The sequence below is a fragment of the Schistocerca nitens genome, chromosome 8 (genome assembly GCF_023898315.1).
Source record: "Schistocerca nitens isolate TAMUIC-IGC-003100 chromosome 8, iqSchNite1.1, whole genome shotgun sequence".
NCBI lineage: Eukaryota > Metazoa > Arthropoda > Insecta > Orthoptera > Acrididae > Schistocerca > Schistocerca nitens.
The window spans coordinates 505,890,771-505,906,851 of record NC_064621.1 but is presented as its reverse complement, the minus strand read 5'-3'; the positions used below and the strand labels follow the sequence as shown (position 1 = coordinate 505,906,851).

General features: G+C 37.3%; 1 protein-coding gene across 1 annotated transcript in view; it reads left to right on the top strand.

The window, feature by feature from the left end:
• The window catches only part of LOC126198555 (DDB1- and CUL4-associated factor 12 homolog), an 81,242-nt gene extending 68,030 nt beyond the window's left edge, over positions 1 to 13,212 (top strand). The window contains exons 6-7 of the mRNA XM_049934978.1: positions 222 to 373; positions 8,280 to 13,212. Coding sequence (XP_049790935.1) covers positions 222 to 373; positions 8,280 to 8,435 — 308 coding nt within the window. The 3' untranslated portion in view covers positions 8,436 to 13,212. The remainder of the gene's footprint in view (positions 1 to 221; positions 374 to 8,279) is intronic.
• Positions 13,213 to 16,081: the final 2,869 nt, after the last annotated feature.

Genomic DNA, 16,081 nt, shown 5'->3' with positions numbered 1-16,081 from the left:
TGCCTTTCTAGGAAGAAAAAATTATAGTTTTTGATAAACCTTGATTGTAAGAATGAGTATTAACAAATACAGACCATGAAAATTGTAGAAGATAGGGCAACTTAAGAATATTTACATGTTTTAAGCCCTTGACTTTTTAGTGTCATTATTTCAGTCTTTGTCTGTCAAAATAATCATTCTTCTTCCCTTGTAACTATTGAAGAAAGAATAATGTTTTACAGGTATTCGATCTGCAAGTTTTCAAGACAACATTCTCACAATAGGAACCGGTGTTGGTATACTGATGTTTTATGATTTAAGAGCAGGAAAATATTTGGAATCCAACATTAATTCAAGCAGAACAGTCGTGCTGAAAGCGTCGAAAGGTTGGGTGGTAAGTTGCTCAATTTATTTTATACAGAAAATGTAGGTTTGCAAAATACCTCATCCTCTCCGGTAAGTCCTGACCCAGGGTTCTGAGTGGCTTTTCCTAACTCTCGACTTCACCCCTGTTCCTTCACTTTCAACCTTCTGCCTGGAGAAGGAACCACTGACTCCGAAAGCATGCAAATGTGTGTTTTCCTGCTGCTGCTTGGCGAGTAGATTTTTTACCTATACAGTTACATTATATTTTCAAAAATTAATTATTTTTGTTAAAATAAATGAAGTGACGTATTTGATTCACTATGCATGGTGTTAGGGGTATAACTACAATTTTTTTTATTGGTCACTAAAGGCAGTGTACTGAACAACATTACATCAGCATTTATTTCATTTGCAGACTAATAATTATAGCTGTTAGGAGCAGCATGTTTTTAGGTTGGAGTAGTGCCTCCACGTACATGTGGCAAGAGCAAACCGTCAGTGCTTGTTTTTCCTTGGGCAGCAGATAAGGTGTTGTAGAGTGTTAGCAAAACATTTACTCTACACTGATAGGAGCAGTCCACTTAGTGGTACAGCTAAGACCATGCAGAAAACATCAAGTAGTAAATTATGTTATATGTTTATGGGATGACTGTTAGACACAAAGAAAGAAAAAAAAAAAACAACTGACACACTGAACTGGGTGATTATTAAGGTACCAATGATCACAGTATTTGCACTTATACCCCTAACCCCCACAGTATTTGTTGAGCAATAGAGGAGAGTAGTCCTTTCATGTGCCACAAAAACGAATAAACCTCTGCACTTTGTTGTGACTCAACAATTTGATGTTTGTGCGCACACATTTGTCAACGGTAATGGGAATTGGTAATTGGGTTATGAGATGCCAAGAGCTATGCAATGTGTCCATGCACAGTGCTTTGATGAAAAGCATAGAAGGAAGAGTTGGTCATAATTTGTCCAGCCTGCCTTTTCACCTTTTCAGACTTTCATTTACTGTAATTTATTGATTGTTTCCCTTCCTTTTCTCAAGGCCTGTATGTTTCTGTAAGTTTGTTTGTTTACTGATTTCCTGTATTGATTTTACTGTTTGGATCTTATTTATCATTACTTGAAGAATGTCAATTACATACGCCTCCTTTGCTTCGTTATTTGTGTTTATAGTTTTCATACACAACGAAATTGGAGGAAGAAGAAATGGGAACACTGAAAAGACATTGCCATGCCTATGTCTAATATGAAGTAAGAAAACTGTTAGCATTCATCTATATCTGCATGGGTTCTTTGCAAATCACATTTAATTACCTGGGAAAATCCTCCAGTCAGGTCAATATTGCAAATTTTCTTTATTGATTACTGGTTTCGGCTCATTGCTGAGTCATCTTCAGATCAATCTAAAATGTTGCTCAGTGTGTGACACTCGTTACACATTGTCATATTTTGTATAGCTAAGTTGCCCTAGTTAAATAAAAAATTGTAATTTAACTAGGTCAACTTAGCTCTAAAAAATATGATGTTGTGTAATGAGTGTTCACACACTGAACAGCATTTCAGATTGATCTGAAGACGGCTCAGTAATGAGCTGAAACTGCTAATCAATAAAGAAAATCTGTGATCTTGACAGTGAACTTTTATCCACACAGTTTTAAATCAACAGATCATGGATCTTGCCATTGACAATGTAAAAGAATAAGATAGATACAAGTCCTGTATGGTTTTCTATGGAATATGACGATGTGGCTCCCCAAATCATCACAGAATCCTGCCTTGTTCACTCTTGGGACGTAAACTCAGTTAGAAGTTGGAAACAGTGTGCAACAAGACTCATCTGATCAAATTACTTTCTTCCATTGCTCCATTGTTGAGTTTTTGTAGCTTCTGCACCACATTTTTCTTTTATTGACATTGGCATCATTGAGAAGTTTCAGAATTCCAGCTCACCGTGCAATTCCCTGTTTATGGAGCTTCGTTTATGTTGTTTTGGTGCTGACAGGTTTTGCGAGTATTATGTTCAGTTCTGCAATGACTTTTACATTTGTCATCCTCTAATTTTTTGTAACAGTCCTCTTCAGTGACTATCTTTCATGATTGCTCAATGCACACTTTCATCCATGTTTGGAATTAGTGGATGATGTTTTACCACTCTTTCCCCTAATTTGAATTCACTTAGCTCCGACGTAATGGATTCCCAACTACACAGAACACTCTTCTGACTGTGACTGATGCTTGTAACATATGGAGGACATTGCACTACCTGTCCAGTTAATGGCAATGTTTTTGAAAGGCCGAAAAAGTGGTTGTGCACAAAGTTCAAAACTGAATGTAAAGAGACTGACAGTAAAAGTTAATCTTACAGACCCAAAAATCTGAGTGATGCTTATGTGAAGACTGTTTTTTAAGAGGTTGCAGGTACAAATCTTAAGTGCCTTTACTGCTGTATTACTTATTTTCACTGTATCCATTTCAGATTAAAAACCCCATCGCCGCTGGAACTTAGACAAATCATCACAAATATAACAGCTTTATTGGTGAAACCAAAAAAAGATCAGAATATGAGATACTATCCAAAATTTTCTGGACTAGTGCTGCCATCTGTTGAGAACCTTACCTTTGGACTAATGGTCACCATCACCTCGAAGTAGTTTCCATCCGCACGTACACACCCGTCTTAGCGCTTCTGCCACTGGTCAAATGTTTTCTGGAAGTCCTATTCTTTGAGGGTGTTTATCACAGCCAGTGATGCTCCTTGAATCCTCTCTAGAGTGCCTTTCAACTTGATTTACAGTTTTGGGAATAGTGCAAAGTCGCAAGGTGCCAAATCTGGCGAGTACAGTGGGTGGGGTACAACCACCATCCAGCTGTCGTTACTGGTGATAACCCGTGGCAAGGAGTGTGACAGGGCGCATTGCTGTGATGCAGCAGCCAGTTCCCTTGATGCCAAAGTTCGGGCTGTGATCGCCGCACATTGTCACGGAGCCGTCGCAAAATGTCACAGTAGTATGTGGCATTCACTGTTTGGTTGGGTGGGACAAATTTCTTTCCGCACAATTCTCTTGGTATCAAAGAAAATGATGATCATGCTCTTCACTTTGTCTCTGGGTCATAACCGTAAATCCAGCTCTCGTCACTGGTGACAAGAAGGTTGGATCATCAGATGCGGTCTGACGAAGGTCTGTGCACACTTCAACACGCTATGCCTTCTGATCGGCAGTCAAGATCCTTGGCACAAATTTTGCAGTGACATGACGCATGCCCAATGCATCAGTCAACATTCATTGACATGTCCCATAACCAATACTCACTTCATCCGCAAGATCTTGAATGGTTCGACGTCGATCTGCACGAACCGATTATTGAAGTTTGGCAACAATGTCTGGCGTTGTGTGGCTAATGGTTCTTCCAGTGTTAGCATCATCTTCGATGTCTGTACGGCTAGCCCTGAATCGAGCGTGCCACTCAAACACACGCGTACGGCTCATGCTCTGTCCCTCAAACACTTGTTGAATCATTGCAAGGGTCTCCATAGCACTTTTCCCAAGATTCACACATAATTTGATGCACACATGCTGTTCTGTTCACGGGTGCAACGTAAAATTGCCACACACCAAACACAGAGTATTATGGAAATCACTGTAGACACGCAACACATCCTCCCAGCTGAATTCCTCTCTGCACACTTACTCATCAGATATGCAGCTCTCACCACCCAATGGTGCAAAGAACTACTTTCCAGATGGCAGCACCAGTCCCGAAAATTTTGGATTCCACCTTGTATACATCATTGCATATGTGCAACTAGACACACTGTTTTTAGTTTTTTAGAACTGTTATAAATATTGCATTTTGTTATTAAAATGGAGTCAAGCGATAAATGACAAGCTTTGGAAGTCAGCAGAAGCTGAGTGCTGCTTTCTTCCATATAACACTACTCTCCAATGTCACAAACACTGAAATATGAGGTGTGTTTACTTCAGTTGTGTTGCTATTGTTGTTGTTATGGTCTTCAGTCCGCAGATTGACTTGACAGAACTCTTCATGCCAGTCTTATCTTGTGCAAGTTGCTCTATCCCTTCATAAGCACTGCAGCCTATAGCAACTTGATTTTTTTTTTTTTTTTTTTTTTTTTACTGTAGTAAATTCTTGGTATCCCTTTATAATTTTTATCTTGTCCTCCTACCACACTTCCTTCTGTTACCTATTTTACTATTCCACAATGCCTTAGCTATTGCTACCATGGTCATTTTTCTGAAAAGATTGTCAAAGGTCATTAAATGTAGGTCTTTCAGGTTTATCGGTGGACACACAGTTGCCAGTCAGTGAAATGAATGAGCTATATTTTTCTCAAGTTAATCAGTAAGAGTGAAAGCAGAGATGTCCCTATTCAGGACTCTCATATGTTTATATTTATCAGTAAGAGTGAAAGCAGAGATTTCCTTATTCAGGACTCTCATATGTTTATATTATGTGAATACAAGGTGCAATTCACTACAGCCATCTCTCTGAACTGACCATGTAAGATCTTTGTAAAATTACAAGGAGACAGATTGGCGAGCCATCACTTTTCTTCAGGAAATGGAATCCAATACCTCCCCCCCCCCCCCCCTCCCCATACACAGGCAAACATACAAATATCAGGGAAAAAACTGTTACTAGCTTTTGGAACAGTTATTCCCTTTCTTAGGGAGGATATAGGGACAGTTTGGCCTCACTGTGAGTGGAACCACATGTTATGGATTCTGGAATTTCATGTCCTGAAGGTAAGTATGGACCAGACTTTCTATCTCCTTGTAATTTTACAGTTTTCTCAAGTCAATTCCTGTGATGCAATTTAAGATCTTCGTAGCACTTTAACTTTGACCAGCATATGTAAAAACATTTGAAGTGCTAACGATGTCCATGATACTTTTTTGTTCATATTGTGTATATTTGCAGCAAGGGACAGTAATTCCCAAATGTTTTCATCAGCCTACCATTCTGGCTTACAAAACTGAATCTTGCTCTGTGGACAATTACTGTGAACATTCTACAAAGATTGGTAAATGTCACTATGAAGTTCTAGTACAGTTTTTAAATAATAACTTTTAAATGTTTGAAAATTTGTCATGATACATTTGTAACCACATACTGTATTGGACTTGAGGCTGCGACTCACATTGTCACACTACTGCACTAAGATTACTAACACTTGTAAAGTTGTATTTTAGTTCATAATAAATTTCCTTTTATTACTTGCAAAAAAGGTACTCAGCAGAGAAAATTATACAAACAGTTCAAGATAACCTGCTCCTTTAGCAGCAAGGGAAGCAGGTATCATTCTGACGGGCACCAGGGTAACTGGGAATCTAAGGAAACTAGCAAGCATACCAAGCAGCCAAGGAGGTGTGAGGGGAACATGATGTGACACTATATACTATTCCACAGCAAGCTGTCATTTTGCTGTTGAGTCAGACTCCCAAGCAACTGTGGATGGATGGGTGGCTCGAACTGAGGACAATAAACTGCGGTTGATGAAATCAACTGTCTGGCTGTGGCATACCTCATACTGGCCACTCTGATGGGATGAAATAACCCTGACCCACCTCCGAATAGGCACTGTCCCCTAACACATGGCTTCATATTCTTACAAAGAATCTCCCTAGTTGTTGATACCTGTGGTGCAAAAATCGCTTTACACAATTTTAATTGAGGGCATTTTATATTGCGATGTGATCACAGAAGCAAATATAGGCCTTTATTTTAGCTGATAATGTAACGAATGTTTTCCTGTTATATCTGGACTTCAGCCTGAGCTTTTAGGCTGGAGATTTTAGTTTATTGCTGAGGGACCGGCTTATTTTTCGTTTTCCAGTGATCACCCAGTCACAGCTATCTTATGTGTTATTTTAATGCTTTTCACTGCTTACTCCTTTTTCGGTGGTATATTGATGTGTGTCAGAACAGTTTTGGAATAGCTGGTGTTGTACATAATACAACTTCTGGTAAACTGGTAAATTTAGCAATTATAATTGTTCTTGAAGCAGATTTTAGCTCTTTTTTCCATTATGATACAGATGAATCTTTCTACACACAACAGCTCAATATGGTATCCAAAAACTAGAACACAGCACTGTATAATCATGTGAAGATACACAAAAATTGTTGAGGAAGTTGCGTACCGTATTTACTCGAATCTAAGCCGCACTTTTTTCCGGTTTTTGTAATCCAACAAACCGCCTGCGGCTTATAATCGAGTGCAAAGCAAGCAGAAGTTCTGAAAAATGTTGGTAGGTGCCACCAGAACCAACTTCTGCCCTCGAATATATGTAGCGCTACACAGGCATGCTTTGTAGGCACAAAGATAAATACTGGCACCAAAACCTTTGCGTCAGTAAATAAATTAAAAAAATAAAAAAAAGGGTGGAAGACGAGCTTTTTTTCTCCACCCCGAGTTTCGACCACTGCATTTTCATACATTATCCAACGAAGTAAATACAAATTCCGTATTGTTCGTCTTCGAATGTAGCAGAATTTCAATGTACTACGAAAATCCGACAGGCAAGACTGTTTGGGATGTTTGTCAATATGGCCAACTCTACGTTCTGAATTTTTTCCTACCTGTGAGAAGAGATGGTTGCTAATAGGAACCTGAAGAAATGTGAATCACATGCAGTATTCTCTTTACCATAAGAAAGAATACGAATATAAACATTTTGCAATGTATTCTTTCGTGTTTGCTGCTATCTCATTTAAATCCTGTCTGCCTAATAAACTACGAAACTAGAGTGAGACAACAGCAAACGCGTAAGAATATGCGTATCGTGTCATGTTTATATTCATATTATTCTTATGCCTAATAGTGATACAGTCAGAAATGAAGCACGGCAACTGACTATATTTTTGAATCTAAGATGACTCTAATTTCTGTGCTGAATTTGATGTACTAAACAAGCGGCCGCAAAGATTTTCAAACGGAGAAAAATTTTCGCCTAACTCTCAGAACATGTTCTATCATTCGCAGTCTATTATTTGGTTCTTGTTGATCATTATCAAAGAAAGCAGCAGTGTAGGTAACAGTAAATAGCAATCTCTTGCCATTGCTTCGCTAATGAGACGATTCCTCTCTTTCTTTTTTTATTGTAAGCGGCGGTAGCGCGCACAAAAGCAAGCCGTGCCGCGAGCAGCGACAGGTCGTAAACACGCACTATCAGAATGCGACCAACAATGCATGACACAGTACAGTAATGCATTTTCAGCTTAGAGTGGCGTAAACACCTATAACAAAGAAAACAGCACTTATCACATCAAAGCTAAATAGGCAATCGATTCAAACCAGACGAAGCACGTGAAAAAGGAAGGGTACCCGTATGAATATGGACGGAGCGCCTGACGCATAGCAATGGCTACCTGGTAAAGCTTAACTGCTAAGCTTACGACTCAAACCAAACTACTGTAGCTGTATCGTCATTCATTCAACCTAAATTGTGTCTCGTATTACAATGGACCAACTTCGTTTCGATTTGGAGGTGTGGCCTAAAACTTTTCTCTCCCCTTGAATTTCGAGTCTCAAATTTCACGTGCAGCTTAGATTCGGGAAATTTTTTTTCCCCTTTATTTCGAGTCTCATTTTTCAGGCGCGGCTTAGACTCGAGTAAATACGGTAAGCTGTTGTAGAACATATGAGACATAATACCTATTATCAACTTTGTGATTATATGTAAACATGGTAAGAAAAGGAGGGAAGCACATTGGAGGACTTCTGCTGTGCTAGTATGTGGGGATGTGAAATGATCTGCACAGAAAAAAAAAATTCAGTAGTAATTGCTGTTCTTGGAATTGCAGTTTCTAGTAACTGTAAATTTTCATGAAAATATTGTTTCATGTTAAACTGCAAATTATGATATTGTAACCAACTGTTAATAATTATTTTCTACTCTCAGTTTCCAGATGATGAGTACGTAGATGGTTTTCAAAATATCAAGTACACTCCAGCAATATATACCCATTGCTATGATCCATCAGGGACACGACTTTTCACAGCAGGTGGTCCATTGCCAGCAAATCTAGATGGAAACTATGCTGGATTGTGGCAGTGATGTTTGGCTATTGTAGGTTATTGTTCATAAATGAAACTTTGAAGGAAATTAATTGACATAAGTGTACTGCAACATGTGAAGAGTGTAAAGTGCACTTGCATTGACTGTTCTCCGCAGTTCCTGAAATAAATATGCAAGAAATTGGCACTGATAAACTGAAATTTACCAAAGATAAGTTTCATTTATTTTTGTGGAGATACAATCTGTGGAGCTATAGATATCTGCATGTGCATCTTTTGTTCTTTTACTTCAGCTCAGAATTTTTTAATATTTATTTGTGTTGTAAAAGTATTTCCTTTTAATTTTGGAATTCTGTTGTCGCAATACTTTTGTATTGAAAGAGTGTTGTTTTATTTATGGTGTATCATTTACAATTTTGTTATCTTAAAATTGAAATGTTTACTGTTTCATAGACTGATTAATAATGAAAGGAAAAGAGAGTTACATTGTTGGGGGTCGTATAGCTGATCATAATGACACAAGAAGTAGTAATGATTTTTAGTCAATAGTGGTTTCAGAATAGCGACAACCAAATTGACAAATGATAGTGTATTGAAAAAGAGAACTTTATCATAGGTCTATCTTCATCTGCTATTCTGCCATGTTTTTATTCTCAGAGATGAAATGTTTTCCCTTTTTTTTTTTTTTTTTAATTCCGATTTTGGCCGTCTAGGGACCGCGTTAAACAACTATTTTTCAATGTACATTTCTCCTATTGCGCTCCTCCTCTTTTCTCTTCTGCCAATATGTCTTCATCCTCTCTCTGTGCTGCTCCCTTCGGTCTTCTGTCCACACTGTTCCTCCAGTTCTTCTCTTCTTCACTTCAAATCCTTCAAAATGTTGAATTTTGTCTCTCATTAAGTCTCTGTTGGTTATATCATCTTCTCCTATACCCATCTCCTCTCAGTCTGCTTTGACTTCTTTGAACCAGGTAATTTGGGTTCTGGGGTTCTTGTCAAAAAACATGAACATTTTCTTTGTCAGCCTTTCATCATTCATTCTTTTCAAATGGGCGTAAAAGCTTACTCTTCTCTTCCTCATAGTATCTCCCACTTTCTCAATTTTGTCATACACTTCTCTATTACTTCTAAGCTTCCAAGTCCCATTCTCAAACCTCGGCCCAAGTACTCTTCTAATGATTTTTCACTCCTTTTTTGCTATAGCTTCCATTTCCTTGTTAGTGTTCATTGCTAAACATTCAGATGCATACAGACACTCTGGCTTAATCACAGTGTTGTAGTGCCTTATTTTTGCATTAATTGATACTGACTTCTTGTTGTACACATTCTTTGTTAGCTGGAATGCCATTTCCATTTTTCTTGTTCTTGTTTTATTTACCTTTATTGTTTCCATTTTCCTACCAATCTGTTCACTTTATTGTCTGCAGTTGGTATTTAATTATCGTACGCCATGTTATTTTGTGAAATAACAACACTTCATATGAGAGCAGATAGTTAACTTTCCAGTAAGTATTCCATAAGCTCTGAGGGGAAAAATGAAAACTCATTTGTCAACAGAAAAAGATATGCTGTTAGCTCACTGATAAGCTGAGGTTGGCACAATTATATTGTACTTTAAGTAGACATACTTGAAGTTAAATTTATTATTCTGACGATATCCACAAATTGTGGTTATTTAATTGTGATTATTTCTTCTAAAATAGATGACATTGTTGTGCTGCATCCTACATAAAGATCTTCAACAATTCTAAAAAAACTCATATTGCTGCTTGTCTAACAGAATTTTTAAATCAGTTTCACTGTTTAACAGTTATTTATTTAAAAAGTGATCATATACTGAATTGCATGTTTAAAATAAAAAAAATTTCCCTATTCTCTCATACTGTACTGTAGCAAGTTACAGAGTGGTTTTCAGTAATCAAGTAGATCAGTTTAAGTTGTTTAATATAAGAAACAGTATTGTACTGTATTTTTATTACTAATGTGGAAGTAAAATTAATCCCTAAGTTACAAACATTCTGGTGTATTCGGAATAAGACTTGTTGAATGATAAGACAGAATCATTTTGTACAAGAGGAAACCCAGTTTTCTTTGTATGATCTAAGCTTCCATACGTGGAAAAAAGTGATGGCAGGATAAGAAAAAAGTACTTATAAATAATTTACATATTTATATTATGTTCAGTGTTTCATAAACCACCATATGCTGGGTTAGTGCCATTTTTCAGCAGCAGAGGAACAACAGCTATTAGTACATTCTGTTGTAGATTCTGACAGTGGCAAGTACCTACAAATATAACTGTCCATTATCAGTATCACTTCAAAAGAAATGAACTTTTGTGAGTAGCAAAGATGTAGATGATACCTTTTCACATATTTATGAGTGCCATCTTTTAAGTTTACATACAGCATTATTATGGGAAGGTACATCTGCAACATTAAATGCAATCTCTTTTTACTACCTTTCTTTGGAAAACACAACAGTATGTCTGTAAAAGACTAAAGAGAAGTTGACTCTTTTAAGCAGAAGAACCATCAGACATATTACAATTTCAATCAGTGAACATTGACTAGAATGTGTCAAGTTGATCTGAGTTAGGGGGTGTAGTGGATAAAGTACCAAAATCACATTTGAGAGGAGCAGAGTTAAAATTCTCACCCAGATGTAGGTTTTTCATGATTTTTCTAAATCTGTTAAGTCAAATGCTGAGTGTGTTCGTATTAGGACATGGCAGATTTTCTTATTGTCCAAGCTTGAGCCCCAGATAATGACCTAGTCATCAGTGAGGCATTAATCCCTATCTCCCTTCTTTCCTCTTTTTACCCTTACACATTAAGATTTTCGGTAAATGCTAAAATTGACAGGCATAATACATGTCATGTAGCAGATCGAAGTTGTTTTTGAAGAATTTGTTATTGCAAAGTATTTCAGATCCATTTATAATTTCTTTGAAAATTTTCTGTTGTGAATCCAGAAGATGGGATGCCAAAAATTAAAGCATCTGGAAGGTTCTTTTAGCTTGCTGTCTATACAATCACTGTAAGAAATAGGTCTCTGAATTTGCAAATGCAAAACTTATAAACCTTGGCCCTATTAGGTCAAATATTGAACTGGTAAGAGCAGTGCAAACGAAACAGGTATTATCCACTACTAAATGTATATATACAAAGTACAAAACAGAACGGAAGAGTACTACAGTTTTGTTTTTTAAAATAATGTTTACTAAACTTTGTTTGTGGAAACGATTGTATGTTAGATTAATTTATTTTTTGTAAGATCACTTCACATTCATGAAGTCTAACTCCATGGAGTTTTGTAATGTATGTTTGAAAAGTGATTTAATTCTACTGTTGTTTAAATTGTGGGTATTGATTGTTCAGTCACAGAAGACTTTTTGCACAATTCATCAGAGAAATTAATTAAAAGGGAACCAGTTAATAATTTTATGATTACTTCACTCATTTTTATATAAATCATTTTGGAATTACGTTACTTGTATTTAGTAATTTTGATCCAGTAGGAGAGGTTTGTATTTCAATTTTAAGATTATAGCTTACAATGCCTTTCATGTGTAATCACTTTTGTGCACAAATCCTTTCACATCACTGTAACAGCTGGCATTCATATTTGACGTGGTACTAAATATATGTGAATGAAGAACTGTACTTTGTTATTTTCACAGTCTGCTATTCATACTTACTTCGTAAAGAGCTGTCATAGTGTAGTTTCATATTAATAATCCTTACTCATAGTACAAAAAAAAGGTTTAAAATGTTATGTAGGAATTCCAAATAACATAAACCTATGCCAGGAATACAGTGGCACCTTCTGACATTCAAATTAGTGTAAACATTTTTGTTGATTATACTTTATGTGACTCTCTGTAACAATGGAAAGTATAGACAATAATGTTGTGCCATTTTTTATCTGTATTCTGTTACAAGCTATAAACAGTCTCTTTCCCTCTAATCTTTTTTTAAAAATTAGTACACATTTTATTAGGGAAATATAAGTAATTGGGTAAAGCGGCTAACATGGAATAACTAAACAATGAAAACTGTGGCAAACTTGATAGTTACAGTATGTCCACAATGAGTATTCAGTAATTGTTCAACATATATGTATATCTATTACCAGTTATATTTCCTGAACAAATTTTGTAAGTTGGGTTCATTTAGACAAGTGCAAAGGAGCATTTATATATGTTCAGTTACATATAAATAATAATAATAGTAGTAAGTAGATATACTTCATATCAATCTTCAGAATGCATTTTTAAGACAATATTAATTTCATTATTGTATAGATGCCCCTTCCATGACTCAGTCCACTTAAATTACAATGGCAGATGCAGTAATTTTTCCATTGCTAGTGTTATGTGACTTAACATCAAGGTAAGACTATTACATGATTCTGGCAGACCACACACACTGTCTATATTTGGGTGGATTCTTCATCATAATAGCAGAATTCAGGCACTGAAATTAAGCAATAATCAAGGAATGTAGTGAAAAGGAGTATGATTAGTGTAAAATCAGCACTCTCTGATGTACCAGTAAAAAGAAAATTAAGACTATTTTTACTATGGAAAGAACATTCTTTCTTCAGACTCATTTGTTCCTATGAAATTTTCTCATTTATTACTAATCCATGCAAAATACGTGCTCTACTTTTGTAACATCTCACAGTAATTGTGGTGTCATTGTAGCTAATTTATTATGTATACATTTCAAAAGTGTGGTTAATAGAGCCATCACATTTCTGTAAATTGTACATGCCTCATGCTAGTTTTTGTATAAACTTGTAAACACATTCTAGCAAGTGTTTCTCATTGGCCCTCTCTTAAAGACAATGTAAGAAAACTGAAGATGTGTACATCATGTGGAATGGAACGTGTGTGCAAGGTGGTGCAAGAAAAATACTTGTTTTTGCAATAGGGTTCAACGAAATCAGTTATTAGGTGTGTTCGTTTTTGTAGTGATGATTGAGTGGAATAATACATTTTTGCTGTTGATAAGCAAAAATAATGCTTCTGTTGTTACCTCTGTCACCTAAAAACCACAATCGGGCCTAAATCTGAAAGCTGAATCATCTGTACAACAGGTAGCAGTGAAGCATATTTATTACAAACACCAACATACAATCAGAAAAGAACAGACCTGAATGGAAAATGTAGCTATTTATACAAACATAGAATATTTTCGAATATACAAACATAAGATATTTCAAGAAATGTCCAGAAATGATAACTAGTAAATAACTGCCTGTGGGCAGGTTTGAACTGTGGACTCGCAATAAGTCAGCTAGTGATGCCAACCGCTGTGCTACTGTGCATGCTCCACAGCTTGTGGCAATATTGTATCATTAGAAAATAAATAGACTGGTACTCTTTGAGTAGAAGACCTGTTGTATAGTAGACAGACGGGCATGTAAAAAATAAATTAATTAATAAGACCACTCTCTTATATTGTATGCTCCCCTAATTGCCGATATGTGATTGACATTTAATTATAACAGATTGTACCAAGTATGGTGCATTTTTGATAGATCTTGAATGTGCAGTTGCCTTGAAACAGCAGTCTTTCATATAAAAATCCTTTAATCACCAATAAGACTTTTCCTGTCCTTTCATACAACAGATCATATCAGTAATGACGCACATCTTTGACAGATCATCAATGTTCTGAGCTTTGAAACAGCATAGGTTAAATGGACATAAGTTATAATATAAAGCCCACCAAATACAGGCTACAGTTGATTAGGTCAAAATCCAATATGGTATCTCCCAAGTTCCGCTTGTGACACAGGATGACCATGCTGAAGGAACTAAGCCTTTGGGAGGCCCATAAGAGCTTTACTCTGTAGAAGCCATGTCCACAGCCCTCTGCTATATAGAGCTTAACCAGCTACTACCTGTTCAAAAAACAAGCCTCTATCAACAATTCAAGAATGTTGACTGTCTTTATGTCCTTATAATATAAATTCTTTAATCTTTTATTGAGACCTGTATTTTTTAGTATATATTTAGGGGCAGCTCTACCTCAGATTCTTTAACTATGAGATGTGCCTTGCAGTTTTGACTGACGTGGATGGTGGGGAGACAGCAAAAAGTGGGTGTGTAACATGTAGGAATGTGCAGTGGTAACAGGCACTTACACTAAGGTTAGTGAACAACTAGGAGAAATGTCAAAAAATTGTATAGAGAAAAGGTGGAGGGTCCAGAGTAAATAGAGATAAGGCAAAGATGATATGTGCGGGTAATACGGGGTTGAGTGGAAAGTATCAAGGAAAGTGAGAACTGATAAGACCTTCAGCAACAGTGTGCAGGACTGCTTATTGCTGCTGATGTGCTGCGTAGTGGTGACCTCTTGTATGAGAGTGACATTTTTTGTAAAATGAGTGGCAGCTTCCCTGCAAACAAACATTCTCATTGCAGCTGTCAATAAGGTTGAAGGTCTGGTGACACTAATCCCCATATTTTGCCCAAAAACAGATAACCTGTTACACCCTTCCAAACCTTGTACTTTGGCTGGCTAGTCATAAAGTAGCATCCCCTGTGTTGCACATATCGTGCAATTGTTAAATTTGCTGCAACCAATTTACAGCTTATGTGTAGTTATTACCACAAATAAATTAATTACCCAGATGAGTAGCCACTGACAAAATGTGACAGGCAGATAACTACACCATCTATGTATGACGCATGTAGCTAAGCATATTGTGATTCACATCAATGACTGCATCATGGCCTGTATCATCATAACCTACCCCACTCCCCCTACCCAACTGCCTAAACTTTTCTGAATTGTGCTAGCAGTAACTCTCCCTGCAAGATATATTTTATACATGAAAACACACTGGCTCTGCCAGTCAGGATCATCCACCAGGTCATACCCCCCCCCCCCCTTCCACCTCCTTACTACTCTCATTCCTCCATTTCCTTTCTACTCCCACCATCAAAACTACACTACTGGCCATTAAAGTTGCTACACCAAGAAGAAATGCAGATGATAAACGGGTATTCATTGGACAAATATATTATACTAGAACTGACATGTGATTACATTTCCACGCAATTTGGGTGCATAGATCCTGAGAAATCAGTACCCAGAACAACCACCTCTGACCGTAATAATGGCCTTGTTACGCCTGGGCATTGAGTCAAACACAGCTTGGATAACGTGTACAGGTACAGCTGCCCATGCAGCTTCAACACGATACCACAGTTCATCTAGAATAGTGACTGGCGTATTGTGACGAGCCAGTTGCTCGGCCACCATTGACCCGACATTTTCAATTGGTGAGAGATCTGGAGGATGTGCTGGCCAGAGCAGCAGTCGAACATTTTCTGTATCCAGAAAGGCCCGTACAGGACCTGCAACATGCGGTTGTGCATTATCCTGCTGAAACGTAGGGTTTTGCAGGCATCGAATGAAGGGTAGAGCCACAGGTCGTAACGCATCTGAAATGTAACGTCCACTGTTCAAAGTGCCGTCAATGTGAACAGGAGGTGACCATGAAGTGTAACCGATGGCACGCCATACCATCACGCCGGGTGATCGCCAGTATGGCGATGACGAATACACGCTTCCAATGTGCGTTCACCGCGATGTCACCGAACACGGATGCGACCATCATGATGCTGTAAACAGAACCTGGATTCATCCGAAAAAATGACGTTTTGCC